The sequence below is a fragment of the Camarhynchus parvulus genome, chromosome 14 (assembly GCF_901933205.1).
Source record: "Camarhynchus parvulus chromosome 14, STF_HiC, whole genome shotgun sequence".
Lineage (NCBI taxonomy): Eukaryota > Metazoa > Chordata > Aves > Passeriformes > Thraupidae > Camarhynchus > Camarhynchus parvulus.
The window spans coordinates 12,789,204-12,808,072 of NC_044584.1; the positions used below are offsets into that span (position 1 = coordinate 12,789,204).

Below are 18,869 nucleotides of genomic sequence, written 5' to 3' on the forward strand. Positions count from 1 at the left end.
ACTTTAACCTTGACAATTTTTAATGCTATTTTAGGCCTGTTTAGAAAGTCTTCCTTTCTGCCTTGAAAAGTTGAACTCATGGGAACAAAGGTGGTTTGCTTTTCAGTTGGAAAGATACAAAAGCAGTTCCAAATTTTTTGATCCTGTGAAGATTTTATTTATAGTTTTTTTTGTTTGTTTTGTTTTGGTTTTTTTGTTAACGAGATAAAGATTTTGTTGGCACAAGTTTGCAATCATCTGCAGAGCTTTCTTTGTCAGCTGCAGTAATCCTCAGACACCTGGTCAATCACTCCAGGTCTAAATTCCATGTCAGTCTAATTTATAACAAGCAGAAACGTACCTTGTTCACTGGTACTTGCAATACAGCTACAATTCAAAAGTAACGTCAGTTTTGCCAAAGAGAAACTGGCTGTCAGCTTTCCTTGTTCAGGATCAGAGCAGTAGCTGTGCAACAGGCAAACCTGAGGGCACAGCTCGTTTTTCAGCTGCGCTGCTGGAAGCTGCTTTAGACCTGTTGGCACTTTCTTCCCACTGCTGTATACTGAAGACATTTGCACTATACATGTATTTGCTCTGGAATGTTTATTTGCAAGTACTCTATTTACCTTCTACATTTGTCTGAATTTTCTTAATCTCCTTGAATTAAGCTGAAGCTACAAGAATTCTTGGGATTTCATGAAGTCCACTCCAAATGTGGTTGCGTTTACTGCCTGCCTCAAACCCAACCCGCATAATTATCACAGTTTAGTTTTTACTAGAAGATTGAAGAGGAAAATATTAGGTTATAAAGGTAATTTCTACATTATAGAATTGCAATAAATTATATTCCTCCTCAGTAAGCCATAAAACCAAGTCTCTCATGGTTTTTCATTCATGCAGCACCTCTTGGCTCATTAAAATCTCTTGATGGTGATCCCTTTGCTACATGCAAAGTGTATTTTTTGACACCTGATGACAATAACAAAGTGCTCAATGTGAGATGTTCCTGTTCAAATTGCTATGAATCCATGAAATCATGAGAAAAAGTTGCTTCTGTCCTACTCTGTATATGCATCTTTTTTAATGAAAAGGGAAAGGTTAGTTAGAAGACGTGTGCTCACTGTTTATAAAAGCAGAAGTGTATTTAGCGTCAACACAATGCAGGTTGGGATTTCACACATTGTTGTACTGATACACTAATGATTGCAGTTACTGGTTAAAAGAGCAAAGGCTTATGAAGTGTTTGCTATGTAACTAAAACCAAATGCATTTTAACCACCCAGCAAGACTAATACCTCTGGGGAAGGACACTGCTCATGCAGGAGTGACAGAACTTGATAGAAGTGAATGGGGCTGTCTGATCTATGCAAATTCAAGAATGTAGAGCTGTTAAAAAACTCCCAAACTTCTGTGTTGTGTGATTCAGGGTGTTTACAGTATTTGTGAATCATAGGAATTTTTTTCAGTATCCATAAACATTATGTCACTTGTAGCCTCCTTGTTAAAACACACTTTAACTCTTTCTTTAAAGAGTTCTTTAACTCATGTCTGCTAAGACACTTCTTCCAGGTCTCAAGCTTCCTTAGTGCTGCCCTGCCCAGCAGACGTCTTCCACCACTGAACTGTTCTTTCAAAGACAGTGATTGCAAACCTGCTGCCACTTGATCTGGCACAGAAGAACCATCACTTCTGTTCTCTAGCCGCAAAAACATCCAGACACCCCACTACAGCATGAAGTGACTACCAAGGAAACAGATGTTGACTGCTTTATTCCAATTTCTACATGACACTTCTTATCACAAAATACCTTTCACATCAATACTGCCTGAGATCAGGCCTGTCCTGCTGCTTTTTTTTTTTTTGACAGATATTTGCAGCTCTGGAATGTCTGTTATTAATAATGACTGAGCTATAGGGCATTTTTTGGGAAGTTATGATTAGCTAGAAAGCTCCATTGACTCAATGCTCAGCAAAGGACTATTCTCTCTGTCACATAATCAGTCCCACAGAAATACTCAAAGCTTGCATCAACTTTGTTATTATAAACAAAAATTAAATACAGAATTTTGACCATAATAATTGCAATTGCTCCATATGGTCTAGTTGTTCTATAGTTGTTCTATACCCTTCATATTTGCCCCCACCTCAACATTCAGGTTAGCTCACTGACTTTCTCTCCTAATTTTACTCTTTTCCAAACTCTCTTATTTACATAATAACCCCCTGCAAGAATCAGTTCTATATACAATTCCACACAGAATTCCATAAACAGAGTATGAGTGTGTATGCAGCTTCCCTGTGACATGAGTACACATTGCTACTGAATTTACCAGGAAAGGTGCCTATTTTCTAGGTTAAATTTTCTAGGTTAAATTGAGCCACAAGCATTGCCATTGATTCACATCATCTTGGTGAAAACAAGTCAAAGAAATTAGAGGGAAAATATAACATGAATTTTGTATATGGCTGGTGCCTAAAGTAAGAATTCTGCTTAATTAAATGGATATGCACTTGAGTAAAGAGAATTCTGTAGGTTCAGGTTAAAACATTCATCCTCTCAGTTATTTAACAGGCAAAGAACATTCCTTATGGGATAAATCTGTAGAAAAGTAGGCAATTATTATTTACCTTAAAGCAATGTCAAAAACAGAAGTCTTGAAATTCTTGAAGTTTTGAAAGTGGAAGATGATGGTGTGAAACCAGGAAATCTTTGATGTTTCTCAACTTGTTAAGCATACCTGAAATAAATAAGACACTTATTGACTGACTTAATTGTGAAAACTTTTATAAAATCACACAATGACCCACAATGTGCCTCAGTACTGTGTGTAATACTAATTTCTCTCAACTAGTTTTATTTCCATTTATTGTAACAAATGGGTTTATATTTTGGTTATGCAGGTGTTCTTAGAAATATATGCTATGAAGCCATTAAAGCACATTGCCACAGGTCTAGTGAAAACGGTTTGTGCCCCAGTCTAGAGCAAGTCCAGCTCACTATTAGAATTCTAAGACACGGTACAGCTAAAATCACTGCTAATACAACTAACTGGCAGAGAAAGCACAACAACTGAAGTAACTTTAAATTAATTAAGGATAGCATGATTTATGGGTTCTGGGTTCCATGGGTCTAATTCAAAATCTCTTGGTGCTACAGAAAGTGGTTTTTTTCAAGAAGGTTTGATCACCCTCCTGTTTTTTCCCAAGCACATGTCACTTAGGGTTGAGTTCTGATCTCATGGACCTGAATCCCACAGATGTCAGGTTCTAGCCTAAATCCTTCAGGGTTCTTTTTTGTAGGGGAATTCTTAAGGAAAACCCCAGGAACTCAGCAAAACAAGAAACTTGTACCATATTTGGTCAGGATTAATAACCCATAAAATAAATCGGTTTTGGATGTTATTATTTCCGTACATGTATAGCACTAATCATGCAAAATATTTAAGCAGCTTTTCAGCCGTCAAATCAACAGGGAAACTTGCATAATCTTAAGTGCTTGACAGACTGGACCTTAAATGTCTCTAGGTGCAATAATAAGTATGGAAAAGATTCATTTTGTGCAGTATTTTCAGCACAAACTGCATCACAAAGTGTTAAATAATAAATAATAGCAGAGAGAAGTATACACAAGGGAGGAATGATATGATTTCAGAGGAGACTTGAAAGGGGATGTTGATGAGGTGGAGGTTTTAAGAATTAAATATTAAAACCCAGAAAGGCTGGTTTTTGGCTGGGACTGATTGTTTTTCTCTGCTGAGAAAAAAAGGGGCTTTCTAACCTACCTCCTGGACAAAGATGCCAGGCTTACTGTCAAACCGTTCAGTGGAATCATCACTGTACTTAGAGTCTATTTTTAAGAGAAGGCAAAGGATCGCAATTAGCTAACTACAGGCCTCTCAGATTCCAAACGTCTGCTTTGTCCTCTGCCTCACCTTTTCATTTATTTACTGTGTAACAACTCCACACGGACTTGGCCCAAGTTCCTGAAGAGCGCCGGGGATGCAGAGGGAGAGGGAGGGCAGCCCGGCATGGCAGAGCCCCGGCACACCAGCCTTCCCCAGAGCCAAGGGCAGCCCTGGAGGCCACGGCAATGCAGGAAAAGGGAAGCGGCTTTCAGCACCAGCCCACACTGTTAAATCACGCCATAGTGGGCTTATTTCCTACATTTGGTGGCAGCATAGTATTCAGGATAATATTATTGCTACTTGCACAGGTTACCGCCGAACCAAACGACAGAGATGAGAGAGTTAAGTAACAGCGATGGAGAGCGAATCACTAAAAAGTCTTTCCCAGAGTCAGTTCTCTGTTTGGGGGAAGTTATTTCAATTCTGTATCTCGCAAACAACCCTCTGCCTCACCGTGCCCTCTGGAGCCAACTGACTGACACTATAAGGAGATTTTAAAATAAATGATGTGCAGGAGCAGCTCATGTTTAGCAGACAAAGCCCAGCTCGGCAGCATGCACTGCGAGCACCGCCGTACCTGTGCTCGGCACGCCGGGGCCAGGGCAGCGCCCGCTCCCGCCCGGCCTTAGCGGAGGTGCGGCCCCATGGGCGCCGCTCCGCCCGCGGCACCTGCCTTGGCCTCGCAGGTGAGTGCGTCTCCGGAGAGCGCTCGGAGAGGAGTTCCCGGGAGAAGGAGCGCTCTACTTATCGGCAGAGGAGCTCTCCTGCCGCGGAGCTGCCCCACGTTCGCCCAGCCCGGGCCGGCTGCCCCTTACCCCGCTCGGCACGGGGCGGGCTGAGGGAGGCGGGCGACGAGGAGGCGCTCCCGCGCTTTTGGAGCCGCACCTGTGGGGAGCGCCCGCCGGGACGGGAGGTCTCTTATGTAAGGGATGGCGGGGAGCGGGTGAGGGGGGCGAGGTGGGGGTCAGCTTTGCGGCGGGGCTGATGCGAGGACGGAAAGCCCCACAGAGGGGCTGGAAGGGAGGAAGAGAGAGAGAGAGAGAGAGAGGGAGGGAGGGAGAGAGAGGGAGGGAGGGAGAGAGAGGGAGGGAGGGAGGGAGGGAGGGAGGGAGAAGTCGCCGGCCCCTCAGCGGGGCTGCCAGGGGGGACAGGCAGGCGTGCAGCCCCGTCTCTGGCACGCCGCTTCCCGCGGCCGCCTCAGAGGACGAGCTGGGCTGTCCCCGCTGGCACCGCGCTCGCCCGCCCGCCACGGCGCATCTCCCTTCCCCGGCGGCCGGATGCCGCGGCGGGTCCGTCCAGCCTCCCGCGCCCTGCCCTGGCAGCCCGGCCGCGGGCGGGGCTCGGCAGGTGTCTGAGGGAGTTGTGCGAGAGAGCGCGCCGGGCTCCGCGGGGGAGCGGAGGCTGGGTGCCCCCGGCGCCCCGCGCTGGCACCAGGCTGCGCGGGGAGGCTCCTCGCTCGCCCTTCTCCTCCTCCCGCCCCTGCAGCGCCCTTGCCTCAGCCCTCCCGCTTGGCGGCCCCTCCACGCCCCTCTGCCAGCCCGGCGCGGTGCCCCGCACGCCGCCGCCACCTCCACCCCTCGGTCCTCCTCTTCCTCCTCCTCCTCCTCCTTCTCCTCCTCCTCCTCCTCCCGCGCTCCCTCTCACGCGCACTCCGCTCCACAAGTGCCGCGCGCTCGCTGCTCCGGAGCGGAGCGGGGCCGGGCTGCGGACCCTGCGCGGGGGCTGCGGACCCTGCCCGGCCCGCTCGGGGCTGTCCGTGGTGCTGGAGGCGAGCGCGGGCTGAGCGGACGCCCGGCTCCTGACGGAGCCCCTTTATGTTCAGCTCCTGGCGCAGCGCAGCATCCAGCAGCTCGAGCGGCGGCGGCGGCAGCATCGCTGAGCCGGGGCTGGGAGGCAGAATGGAAGGCTTTATTCGGCTGCTCTTCGGCTACTTGGTGGCGGACCTTCTCACGCTGGTGTGTCGGGCTCAGGAGAAAGCTGGCCAGCAGCTGGGGAGCTTTGTGGTGCTCTCGGGAGGAAACCACTCCAGCCTCGGGGAGCAGATAGACCCCTCCGAGCCACCTTCCACCCCAGACTTCTGCAGGGGCTACTTTGACGTGATGGGGCAGTGGGACCCCCCCTTTAACTGCAGCTCGGGGGAGTTCATCTTCTGCTGTGGCACTTGTGGCTTCAGGTTTTGCTGCAAGTTCAAGAAGACAAGGCTGGATCAAAGCACCTGCACAAACTATGAGACGCCGTTGTGGATGAACACTGGGAAGCCTCCTTCCCGCATAGACGACCCTCTGCATGACCCTACCCGGGATAAAACCAACCTTATTGTCTACATCATCTGTGGGGTTGTAGCAGTCATGGTGCTGGTGGGGATCTTCACCAAACTAGGGCTGGAGAAGGCACACAGACCCCAGCGGGAGCACATGTCCAGGTAAGGCGGAGTGCCAGGCAGCAGGGTCCCCTTCCCCCCTACCTTCTGCCCAGCCCCTAGAGAGGAGAGAGGAGCCCATGTGTCCCTGCCAAACAAACAACTCCTGCCAGGCAGGCTGCACTCCCCTGCAAGGTGACCGAGAGAGACCAACTTTGCTGAGCAGAGCTCCTGTGGTGCCCCCAACCCGGGTTACCACAGAACATGCATATTGAGGAAGATGAGGGATAATTGTGGAGTCTGCACAGACAGTAGTCCATTTTTATCTGCAGTGCCCGACCCTCTCCCTAACAAGATCCAGCAAGTGTTCCCAGATATACTGTGCATAAATAGAGAAACAAATTCTGAAACCAGCAACACTGAATTATAGAAAGCCTGATGTGTTCCCTCTTCCAACAGTTTCAAAGATTGGAAAATGTTTTTACTTCTCAACAGAAGGATGTAAACAAATGCCATCTCACCCTCCCTCTCCAGCTGCAAAATGGTTTTGGCAGGACCTTCCCTACTCCTCCAGCCCTTGCAAGTGTGTGAGCTATTTGTAAAATTTCTAAGCTGTGAAAATGAGTCAGGGTGGAAGGGAAGAGGAAGACACAAAAAGGAAAAGCTATTGTAGAATTTCTTAACATTTTTTCAGTTACTGTTGAGAGGTAAAAAATGGAATATGAAAGTCTTGCCTCATCCATGTATGTGTGTGTTCTGACTGTCTCCACGGTGTAATGGCTGAGTTATATCAAAGAGAACCTCCCCCACCTAGAGTTAGGAATGCTGTGTACCATCTACTCCAGATCCTGGCTGCCTAGTGGTGGATAGGCAGGTGGGCAACTCGGGACAGAGCCCAGTGTCTTTAACAACATATTCCAAAACCAGATTGTCACAGCAGTTCAAAATCAAGGCATAACACGTTTGTCAAGTTTACAGCCTGTCTGATTCTTTATGCTAATCCCAGGCACATGAAAGTAAAGCAGATGGGGGAAAGGCATTAAAAAAGGCAAACAGATCCATTAAAGAGTCTAAATAGAGCCCAGCATACTGGGCAACTTCAGTGATGAAATACAATGAAAGGATACCTTCTACTGGACGTGCAGTGTGGCAGAAAACTTCCTCTTGCCCCGACTGCTGATGGTGTAGCCCACAATCTTTAAGGCTTAGATGAAGAGTCATCCTTTGAAAGACAGTCCAAGAGATCAACTCAACACCTGGAGCCTCATTTTTACTGAAGTTTCTGCATGACTTTTTGATTAACTTCTTATTTTGAAATGAACAGACAAAGTCACAGAAATGCTCCTGAAATGCATCACCAGTCCATGAGCTATTTTTTGCTATTTATAAACTGGTTGATATGGATATGCTTTACTACTGAGAGGAAAAGCACATTGCAGAAATTCTAGTCAACAGCGTGTGTCAGTGATACTTCTGCAAAGATGTTTTTTGTTGAGGAAGGTATGATAATACTTTATACATTTTGAATATAAATTAAGAAAAACAATACATGGGTCCCATTTCTTAAAAAATTTTAATCCACAGAGCTTGTTTGCAAAAAGCTCTCCCTTGCTTCAGTCTCTCTCTATAGGGTCTTTGTGCAGGCAAAAAAAGAGGGCTCATAACATTCACAAATCCCAGAACAGAGTGAAGTTATAGACATCCCTGCACATTATGGCTTTAAAAGGTCCTGCTTCTGTGAGTAGAAATATTTGCTATGTAAAGTACAGGTGTGAAGTATTCTGAAAGGATATTCTGTCTCAGTTTATGGAAGTAGAATTATGGGGGATTGGAAAATCATTCTCATATCCTTGAGTCATGTATGCATAAAGATTAGGTTTCTGAAGTGGGTCTTAGCAAAGGTCGTCTGTTACCTTGATTACTTAACAGCGTCTGTGATCCTGTACATGAAACTGTTCAAGGCAGGATTATATAGAAACTTGGAAAGTCATGATCACATGGCAAAACAGTCACCCACTCAGTACACATAATAGCTAGTCATGTTCTGAAAAAGAAGATCTATGGCTTTTTTTTTTTTTTAATAAGTTCTCTCTTATTCCAGTTGTGGGATAGGTTTAACATTAATTTGAAAAGGAATTAGATCTGTAAATCCCTTTGGCAATCTATAAATATATTCATTGAGTGAAGAATTGAAGTAACCTCTTAGTCCTCAAGTGAGTGTTTAACTAAAATATTCCATTCTAGCTCATTTTACACTACTAATATTCTGGAAAAAGGCAGCAATGCTTAAAAATAATTTATCTGTTCAAACAGTTAATAGTACCAACAATTGATGTAATATGTAGGCTGTGTTCATAGTCACCTTCTTTTATAATATTCATCACTACAACATCAGAAAAACAAAACAAAAAGAACACCTCCTACGGTTTTTTTTTCTGTACTGAACCTTATTAATAAGCAGAAGTTTAATGCATCAAGAGTGTTAGGTAGGCCAAAGCAAAAGTACTAAGTGTTACTCCATTTTGGCTGGCAGCAAGAAACACACAGAGAATGATTTGTCATCTATTTCCTTAGCTAAGATTGTGTCCTTTCCCTTGCCTAGCCAATGGCTACATGAAAAATTTGAAACTCCTCCATTTCTATGAACAAATTCACCTAGGAAAGGGATAGTACTGCTTACCAAAAAAGACAATGCAGAATGGAAACTGATGTTTTTTTTATGGGGGCTGATTTTTTAAGAAAAATGAACTGAGTATAACTCTTGTAAATGATACATTTCCATTTTTCATTTACTAAAAATATTTCAAAATATGAACAGAGACCTGAAACGTGGGAATAAGAACATTGACTTTTATATGGGAAGCAAAACTGTGCCACACTTTTTAATTTCTTGCATTACTTCATCTTGCAGTCACTAGATCTTCTATTCAAGTAAGACACTAGTGTGTGTAAGAGTGGTACAATGTTAATGAAGAAAGCTTTCTTTATTAACTAAGCATAGTTTCCATACAGGTGCCTTTCATTAAATTTTGTTTACTGCTATACCAAAACAAACCAAGAACACTCCATTAACTTCACTGAATTTTCCTGATGTATTTGACATTGAAAAAAGCATTGTGGAAATGTGTTTAATCAGTGAAAAAACATCCAGAGGAAGAAGTCTGTTTTGGGTGAGTCCCTTTAGAAAAAAAAGTTAAGACTTGTCCTTTCTTAGAGAGAAAGGGCTTGTTACTTCTTTTGTTTTGGGGAAACAGGCCAGGTATGGCACTGTTGACATTTTCTTTCTGTTGGCACAGAAGTGTAAATCTGGAAGATGAACATGGAGAGGGGAGTACAGATTTAACTCTGCATGCTGTATTTCATTGTAGACCTCACATCTTTTTTTCTCCTTACTTTAAAATTTGTTCCTTGATGTTAAAAGGAGATGAGTATTCCCTTCAGCTACAGTGTCCAAGACTAAGCAGTAATAGTAGTATCCAGAGTAGCTCTTCCTTTCCCCTCCTGTTTTTGAGGAGAATAAGGAAATCAGCTGGTGTAGGAGGGAGCTGTGGCAGAGGGAGGGAACGTGGCAGTGTTGTGCATGAGAGGACACAGATTTGATCTGCCTGCTGAAGCAGACCAGGAGCTTTGTTAGGCATATGAGGGCAGCACGTTCTTGCTGCTGGAGACTACACCAATGGGCCTGCCAGGCTCCATCAGTTCAACTGGAGAATTCTCTCTCAAAAATGAATAGAAAATAAAAAAGCTTTACCTCTGTTGCACGGAGGAGATTATTCTGTAAATACAACTGCACCTTTGTCTTCTTCCTTAATCCATGTGGAGAATGTGCAAACAAACCAAGAACTGAAAGGGAAATGTTTACAATTATGCTCTTATGCTGTAACTCCTGGATTTTAAAACAGTACTTCTGACAGTGTGTTACAGTCTTACAAATATTATGAACCATCTGAGCTCTTTCTTCCTTCACAAGGAAGAAAGTGCCCAGTGCTGAGCTCAGGACTGAAGTCTTTTATTGATCATTTAAAAGACACGTAGTTGGGGCCAAAAATGGCCTGACTTGCCAAAATCCTGAATCCAATGTGTGAAATTATTTCCCTTATGGGTGTTGACCCAGTTTTGGAGGCAAAATATGACAAGTGACCTTTCATGAAATAACCTGTGTTTCAGGCTTCTTTCAGCTTGTACCCATAAGGGAAATGCCTGGCTCCACATGCTTTATAACACCCCAAACCAGTATTACATATCCAAAAAGAAAAATCTTATGGCAAGAGAAATGCTGAAGTTTTGTGATACTTGGATAATTCTTGGCCATGAACTCCTATATAGGTAACACTTCTCCACTTTTGTAATACTGCAGTCAATATCCCTGCACAGGTCTTAATGATACTGCTTCCTGATTAGAAGATTATCTTGCACTTTGCATTTCTTTAAAAAGTCATCCAGTAGGTAAATAGGTGTAGGTAAAGACCCTCTGCAAAAAGCTTAACTTTTCAATGGGACTGACTATAACAATTTCTTCAGATAATGAATAAAATCCATATGACTATATTTAGGTGAGACAAATGCATGAAGGTATTTTCAAAGTCCCCTGGCCTGCGTGGAATTTTTCAAAGCAAACATCTGTTCAAGGATTTTGTCATGTACTGGGGAACAAGCCTCCCTTTATCCATTTCATTATATGGGCAAATCCCTAAAAGAACAAAATGCAGGTACAGCATTTCTTTTGTACTTCAGTGATACTGAAGCTGCTACACATTTTTAACTCTCTCAGACATCAGTGGAGAATAAGGACATGCTCTCAGTTATAGGAGCTATTCTGCCCTGAGAAGACTGTACAACTTTGGCTAACACAGCATAGGTGCTGTGTTATTAAAACCAGAACTTGATGGTGAGTAGTTAATCTTTTCTTAATACAGAAGGAGGAATTGGACAAGTAATTCCTTGAAAAACATTTGAAAAAAGCTACCCTGAACTGGAAGAAAACTTAGCATTTTCATAGACAGGCAGTAGTTCATCTGCCATCATACAGGGTGTTATTTAAAGTCTACAGCAAACAATATTTACCATCAGACCAAGAGCAATGAAGAAAGGATTTCTGAAAACCCACTCTCACAAAGTGGGGAAATACTTAGATCTCACAGTTTTAACTCCCACACTGGAGTTAGGAACTTTCATTTACTTTTTCTTTCCCTCCCCAGAAATGTGTTCACCTGCCTCTGGAATTAGAATTAATATTGATGTCAATAATTTCCTCTGTATAGAGAGATATTTGCATAAATCAACTAGATATTAATAGTTTTGGTCCCCACTTATTTTAAATTGTTTTTGCAATATAATGCTTTCCTTTTTCATAATTTCTACATGTCTTTGTGAGATCTCTTCTGTTGAATTTTTATTATTCTGCTATGTAGGCCAGCTCTGCTATTTCTGCAGTCTAAGCACTGCTTCAAATGGGAGCATTACTCTGATACCATTAATCATGTGGTTACTGTCTTCTGACCTTTTCCAGGATCAACAGAGTATTCTCTAACATGTTGATCACAACTCTATCTAATATCTTAATGACATAATGTTAGTCATAAACACAAGAAAACATTAGTATTGTTCAGCTCTGTACCCAAGCAATGTTCCAGCAATCTGGAAGCAAGATCCAGCTCAGGATTTCTCTCTGTAACTTAGAGGAAGCTACTTAATAATAATTGAAAGTGTAGGGCTGCTTGACTGAGAAAGTACAGTGTTCATTGGAGGAGCTAGATGGCACTTGTCATGGCTTTCACCAAGGAATGTGCTTATTTTTCATTTATTTTTATATTAGTTTATAAGCCAGTATTTCTTGATGCAGTATCTGGGACACTGTATATAATTTTGTAAGAAATTAAACTAAACTGGGCATAGTGCCCAGAAAATGTGTCCACACCCTTAAAAAATTGCTCAGGAGGTCTGAAAATTAAAAACAATAAAACAAAAAGGAGGTAAATAACGGTCTATTATGTATTGACCTGAATAGAAAAGATTTGCACTGAAGACACTGGTAACACATACTGCACATCCAAAGCTTTCCTTTGCCTAAGGCAACAGCTTCTGCAGGTGGGCCAATTATTTCTTAGTGCACAGTGGTTCAGCACAGGTACACAGGTAAGGACTAATCCTGCTCCTATGGAACTCTGGCAAAATAGCACAGACTCAGAGACAGAGTTAGATGTTGCCATGCTGGGAGATCAGAGCTTCAAACCTGGTCAGTACCTCTGGCTCCACAGGGCTGATCCAGGTGTGTGTGTTTATCCGTGTGCCTAAGGATGCCCTTACAGCCAGCAGGGCACTGGGCAGTGGAACTGGTCCTTACACAGTCCCCAGAGCAGGACTGGTCTGTCTGTCTGTCTGATTGCCTGCAGCCCTGCAGGGCAGCCCACAGGCAGCACCAGCCTGGGCCTGGCCTAACTCAGGAGCCTTTTGCTTACTCCCTCTGTGCCAGCACAAAGCTTTCATCCTGTTTCCAAACTGCCTTCAAAGGAGCAGGGAGTGTTCCTATGCAAGCTTTGCTCTGTGTTAAAGACTAGGACACTCACAGAAGTTAGAAAAAGACCTTTTTGATCTCCCCATCTGGATGAGAAATCCTTAAATCCCTGCTTACTGGATTTCTACATGGAAGTTACATGACTTTTCAACTTCAGTGACATTTTTGCATGAAAACTGTGAAGACCACTGTGTTGAGTGTGCTAATTACAAATGCACGTGTGAGAATTTCCTTTGAAATTGGTAATCTAAGTGTGAAAATAAGCAGTTTGTGAAAGGTGTAGCCATGGGCTAGGTGCTGAGGTGCTCACCTTAACCAAGATGGCAATAAATGTTACTGAGCACTAGCAGTGGCAGAATTCTACAAGCTCAAGGAGCTTAAATTATGTTCCTCCAAAGCCAAGATACCTAAAGAACTTAATGTGTTTCCGTGTTTTAGTTCTAGCAACTTTAGGTTGTCAGTAAGACAACCTAAAAAGAGCCTTAGGTGTGAAGTCTCACAATGCATTTGCTGTAAAGGGAGCTGGTTTCTCCAGCAGACATTAGGATTGACTGCATCGCAAACTGAAATAGATCTTGGAACATATTGTTCATGTCTTACAGATTTTGCAGATTCATTCTGGTTTTGTTTGGATTTCAGGGCTCTTGCTGATGTTATGCGACCTCAAGGTCCTTGTACAACAGATCACATGGAAAGAGATCTAAACATTGTGGTACACGTGCAGCATTATGAAAACATGGAGACGAGACCTCCTCCAAATAACCTACGTAAGTTGCATTTTAACTTTCTCAATGGCTGGAATGCTGGCACTGAAAAGAGCACTATGAAACTAATATTGCTGAATGTCAAATGAGGATCAACAGTACATGGGTTCTTGCAAATTAGAAATATTCATTTTCTCAGAATCAGAAAAAATTAGTTTCCTAGTGCAGATTAGTGCAACAGTGAGATAAATTTTGAATAGGAAGATTAGTTACTGTATTTAGTTTTAATTAGTTTTCTTGGTTTTGTATCTTTGTCTTCTTCTACCTGTTGTCTTTGCTCAGCTCATCAGCCTTTGCCTTATTCTGTGTTTTGTTTTGTTACATGAAAATACCAATTTTTGTGGTCACAGCTGAATTTAACAATACATTTCATAGGGCTGTAACAGCCAGTAGCAAAGTGGTCTCATTAGGCTGTTAGATTATATCCACTAGTATAGTAATTAAATACTTCCCTGGATAGCATCAAGTTGTATGTGGTTTTCATTTTCCCAAGGGAAAGATGAGAAGATTATTACTTTAATTTTTACATAATGTTTTTATCTGTATCTGCTATTACATGTTTATGTTACTGAAGGCAAGGAAAAGTGCACCTTGGAGCTTCAGGTGAGATACGGTGATATTTCAAGTGGTTCTGAAGTCATAGACACCTTTTTTCCCAGTCTGTATTAGAGCACAATACAGATCTTTCTCATGCACAGATACATATTCCTCTTGTGATAAACAATGCCACTGAAAATTTAATTTGAGTACTTATTTATGTAACTTATATTCAGCCATATCTTATATATATATATATATATACTTAAATTATGGATATATTTACTAAGTCAAGTTCAATATATTTATAAAATAAAAAGGTATCATTCAGGAAAGTTTAGATTGGTAGGTAGTGGTTGGCTTTATTCTCTGCTGGAGATCAGTGTTGATGTGCATTTTACTGCAAATATACTTTTACTGCATTGGTATTTACATTTTGAAACATTTAAAGTATGTGCACTCATCTTTTCCTTAACTATAGAAAGAAAGTTTGCTTTTATTTGGACTGCACTGTGCAGTTATTGGTGCTTTTTTGGTGGAAGGGTGTAAAGACAATGGAAGAAAGCAGCTCCATGTGGTGCCTGCACTCCTGGTGCCTGCTTTGTGGGAGAGGCTGATGGCCATTCCTTATCTGCATCCCTGCAGAGTAATGGGAGAGAATTAAAGCTGTGCCTTTGAATAAAGGGAGATGTGACACCTCATCATGTGACACCTCATCTGCCTGCCCTGCTCTCCAGCACACAGCTTCCACCTGGGGCTGTGCAGATGTGCAGTGCAGAGGGAAGTGCACACCCACACACCCTACCTGTGTAAAACACCACATCTGCAGGGAAACCTGAGCTGCTGCCTGTCAGAGGTGCTCTAACACCCTGCAGTGAAGGGTTAATGAGGATGGGAATGTGCACTGCATCTCTTTGCTCTGTGTATCACTCACTGATGTCTGATCCTTCACATGGCCACGTTTGCAGGAATGGTACCAAATAGTAATGGACTTTGGGTCCATTATTTTGTCTCAGATGTGAAGTGTTTATTCAGAACCCCAGTTAATGAAAGAGTCAGAAGGTGAAGAGGTTCTTGCTGCATTGATTTTATCTAGATTGTTGTGATGATCACAATGAGATATTTTGCTTAAAACTCTTTGTATATACCACAATATACAACATAACACAGCAAGCCTTTAAACTCATTGTTTCTCAGATTTGAATTCAGATTTAAGCCCTTCTTCTAGGAAGTCTTGCATATAAATACAGCTCAGAGACACACAGGTATGGCATCAAGGAAGGAAAAAACCATTAGTGGGATGTTGGTTTATGCTGACCCCAGACATCCATAGCACCTCTGTCTCACACAGAATACAGCCCTCTGGCACAGAGGGAAGAATTATATGTGAAGCAGTTCTTGCACCACTGCAATTTACAACACAGAAGCACTGCTGCTACTTTGAAGCTGTCCTAATCCTTTGGGTCATGTATAGAGGCAGTCCCAACAATGCTTCTTACACATCTCAGGCATTCCTGCTACAGAAGGAAACCTCAGAAGCCAGCAGCTCTGATGGTAATTAGTCTTCAATCAACGTTATGCATAAAGTCAATAATTTTAGATTGTTAAGTGCAAAGCTTCAAGTGGTGAAATTACTCAAGGCATCCTATAACCAATATTTCATACATTTCCTTCATAGCAAGTGGATTTTTCTGTATTTGTTGCCATTCTATTCTCATAAACTGATGTAAAACATGATTAAATGACCTACTTGAATTAGCCAGAACATCACAAGTGATTGAAATCTGTTGAAAATATGCATTTATGGCACAGGAAAAAATCTTTCTATAAAGAGAAAATTATTAAGACAAATTTTCCAAGGTCAGTATCTTAGCATGAAGAACTGACACACTGCAAGAGTGGATATAACAGACAGAAACTTTGGCAGTGAAGCATTACCTACTACCAATGTCACTACCAAAAGTGACAGGCTTTTTTGGGGTACTTTTAAATAAGCAAATAAACCAGAGTGAATCACAGCTTTCATAGTTCTTACTTACACACAGAAAATTAAATTGTGTAAAATTATTGCATCATAAAGTTAAATTTGCATTTTTAAAGTTTTCTAAGTTACCACTTTTTATCTACTTGCCATCTCATTATAAGACTTAAATATTTGAGGCTGATAAACTTTTCACATGGATCCATAAATATGAATTGGGCAGGAGGAATTTCTTAGTCATTGCATATCCCTTCCATACTGTGTCTTTCAAACAAGCTATTGAAGGCCAAACATTATTAAAAATGTCCTAATTTGAATGTTCATTTGCTCTTTCTGTCCTCTTGAAAACACTTTGCTGATGTTGCCAATACGTTCTGAAAGTGTTTTGTGAAGGGAAGCTCTTTTGTCAAAATGACAAACTTCACATGATCCCTGACACTGAGTGTGTTTCTGTTTCTGGGCTCTTTGTTACCAGAGGACAAGGGTTTTCTCTGATGCCTGCAGCTATTTGCCAGAGCTTGCAGGCCAGTGGAAGCCCAAAAGCTCTTTTCAGAGTCTTGCAGTTTACTCAGTTTCTTGTCCCTTCTTTTTGATATTTAGAAAAGAACAGACATTTTGGAGGTTCCCAAAAAACACAGGTTTTTCTTTGCTCATGTGAATCCAGACAACCTAGATGATTTTTAGTAAAAGCTATTTTGTCTTTAGTGGTTGTACTAATTTTCTTTCAGTACTGTGCTTTCCTTAGGGTTGCTTTTCTGTTATCTCCTTCATTCATACACATCAGAATGTGGGGTGCTTTGTAAACAAGCAGCACATACCTATCAAAGAGTGTAGCATTCAATTCTTCTAACATGAGATGCTAAATAAAATAAAGTTAAAAAGTTATGTTAAAAACATCAAACCAAAAGCAAACCTTTCTGTAGAATTTGACTTGCTATGTTCATCTCTGACTTTAAGGGATCTTAAAGCAGCAGCACTCAAGGTATTCTTTTCTCTTCATGTTTTGTTTTTTTCTTCTTTTTCTACTTATTGTGTTAGAAGTAAGGGGTTTATTTAACTTGTTGGGATTAACACTGATGGAGTGGGAGTTAGGAGGCTTCATAGCTACATCCTCATTTCTGAAACGTGATTACTGCTATTATTTCTGATTCATGATCTGTGATAGCAGAGTGAAAAAATCCTTCAGTTGGTGCAATTCACAGTCATTTTCCCTAATGATCAGTAAAAGCTCTGTTACTATTTCCCAAGAACCAGCCTTGCACTAGTAAATTTAAACAATTTATGCAGGCTCCCATGATAAAGGTGATTTTAAAAGAAAGCCAATTATCGATTAAGGAGCTTTTTAAGATGAAAAATGCTCTTATTTAGTTTGACATGTATGAATTATTTCTTTATTTTGAATTTTAAAAAGTGGATTTTAAACACATGATTCAAAGAAGGAAATGTTGCACTGCTTCAAATGGCCAGCTTTAATACTAGCTAAAAATTTGCAGCACATGTGATTAAAATGACCTTTCAAAAAATATATTCAGCGTTGTGTTTGCTGCTGCATTTGATTGTCAGTTGTCCTGGATACTGACTAACAACAAATGCTAATGTTGAAAACAAAGCTATGCTATCTCTATAACTGGTGCCTTATGATAAATTAACTTTTATTTTTTCTTTATTTCTGTGTTGAGGCAGTAGGCATTTAAATAGGAGGGTATTTTTTGAAGTCCTTGTACATTACAATAAAAATTCTGTATTGCATATCCCTGCTCTTCTCCCCATTTCTGCACATAGAAGCGCTGTGTTTTCCTGTGGCAGGAACTGTCACTAGTTTGACACTGTGAAAATAGAATTCACAAGAATATTTTCAGTCTTTCATCACTAGTGAATAAGCTTTTTTTTTGTTGTCTTTGGCAAATTAATTATTTTTATGTTTAACATACATAACATGTTTAAATGAGATGATTCATTGTCTTGCATTGCCTAAATGTAATTCCTACTGCTGGTCATTGGAAATAAGCAGGGAGGTTTACTAAGAAGCTTCAGTACAGAGAAGTCCTGTTGTTCCATATGTAAAGCTCATGTAGCACATCAAACATGAGAACTAATTTGCTTACACAGTGACTGTTGGACAATTCATTGCATGGTATTGAAGAAGTGGTTGTTGAGGATGTGCAGCACTATTGTAACGTTGTGCTTCTGGTCACAGGGGCCTTGAAGCTCCACCAAACCTCTTGTTTGGACAGAGGGCTGCAAAATGCAAAGGACTGAGCAAATAACATTGTTGGGCTTCTTTGGTGTCTGGGTTGTTTGATTACAGTGAAATTCTTATTTAGAGCTGGCTTTGTGCATGGGTGCATGTCCCAGAGGAATTGCACTGTTTTCTTCATAAACTTTAACTGGCTCTTAACCTGCTCACTTAGAAGGACAAGAGACTCAGAAGTTGAGCTGTGTAGACAGGGCCATGTTCTAGGAGTAGAAAGATGAACAACACTGATAAGTTTTCAGCCAAGAAAAAGATGGTTTGAGCAGATTGACAGAAGGAGTGAAGAAGTATTGCTGACGGAGTGCTCCAAGACAGTGAAGAATGAGGGAGAATAAACTGGTCAGCTTGACTGGAGGGTGTCCTTGGTGCACAAGTCTGCAGTGACAGAGGCACTGTAGTCAGCAACACTGGGAACTTGCTTACATTTAAAGCCTTATTCTTCACTGCCAGGGTGCAAAACCTCATTTTACTGGGGCTTCTATGGTCTGTACAGGAAATACCTTAAAGAAATCTGATAATTTAGATTAAATTCCTGAGCTAAACACAAGTTTAGCTTTCAGTTAACCCTGGGAGAGA

The 18,869-nt window shown here is 41.7% G+C and overlaps 1 protein-coding gene across 1 annotated transcript in view; it reads left to right on the top strand.

The window, feature by feature from the left end:
* Window positions 1-5,565: 5,565 nt before the first annotated feature.
* The window catches only part of SHISA9 (shisa family member 9), a 174,885-nt gene continuing 161,581 nt past the window's right edge, over window positions 5,566-18,869 (top strand). Inside the window, exons 1-2 of the mRNA XM_030958074.1 lie at window positions 5,566-6,306; window positions 13,397-13,524. Coding sequence (XP_030813934.1) covers window positions 5,699-6,306; window positions 13,397-13,524 — 736 coding nt within the window. The 5' untranslated portion in view covers window positions 5,566-5,698. The remainder of the gene's footprint in view (window positions 6,307-13,396; window positions 13,525-18,869) is intronic.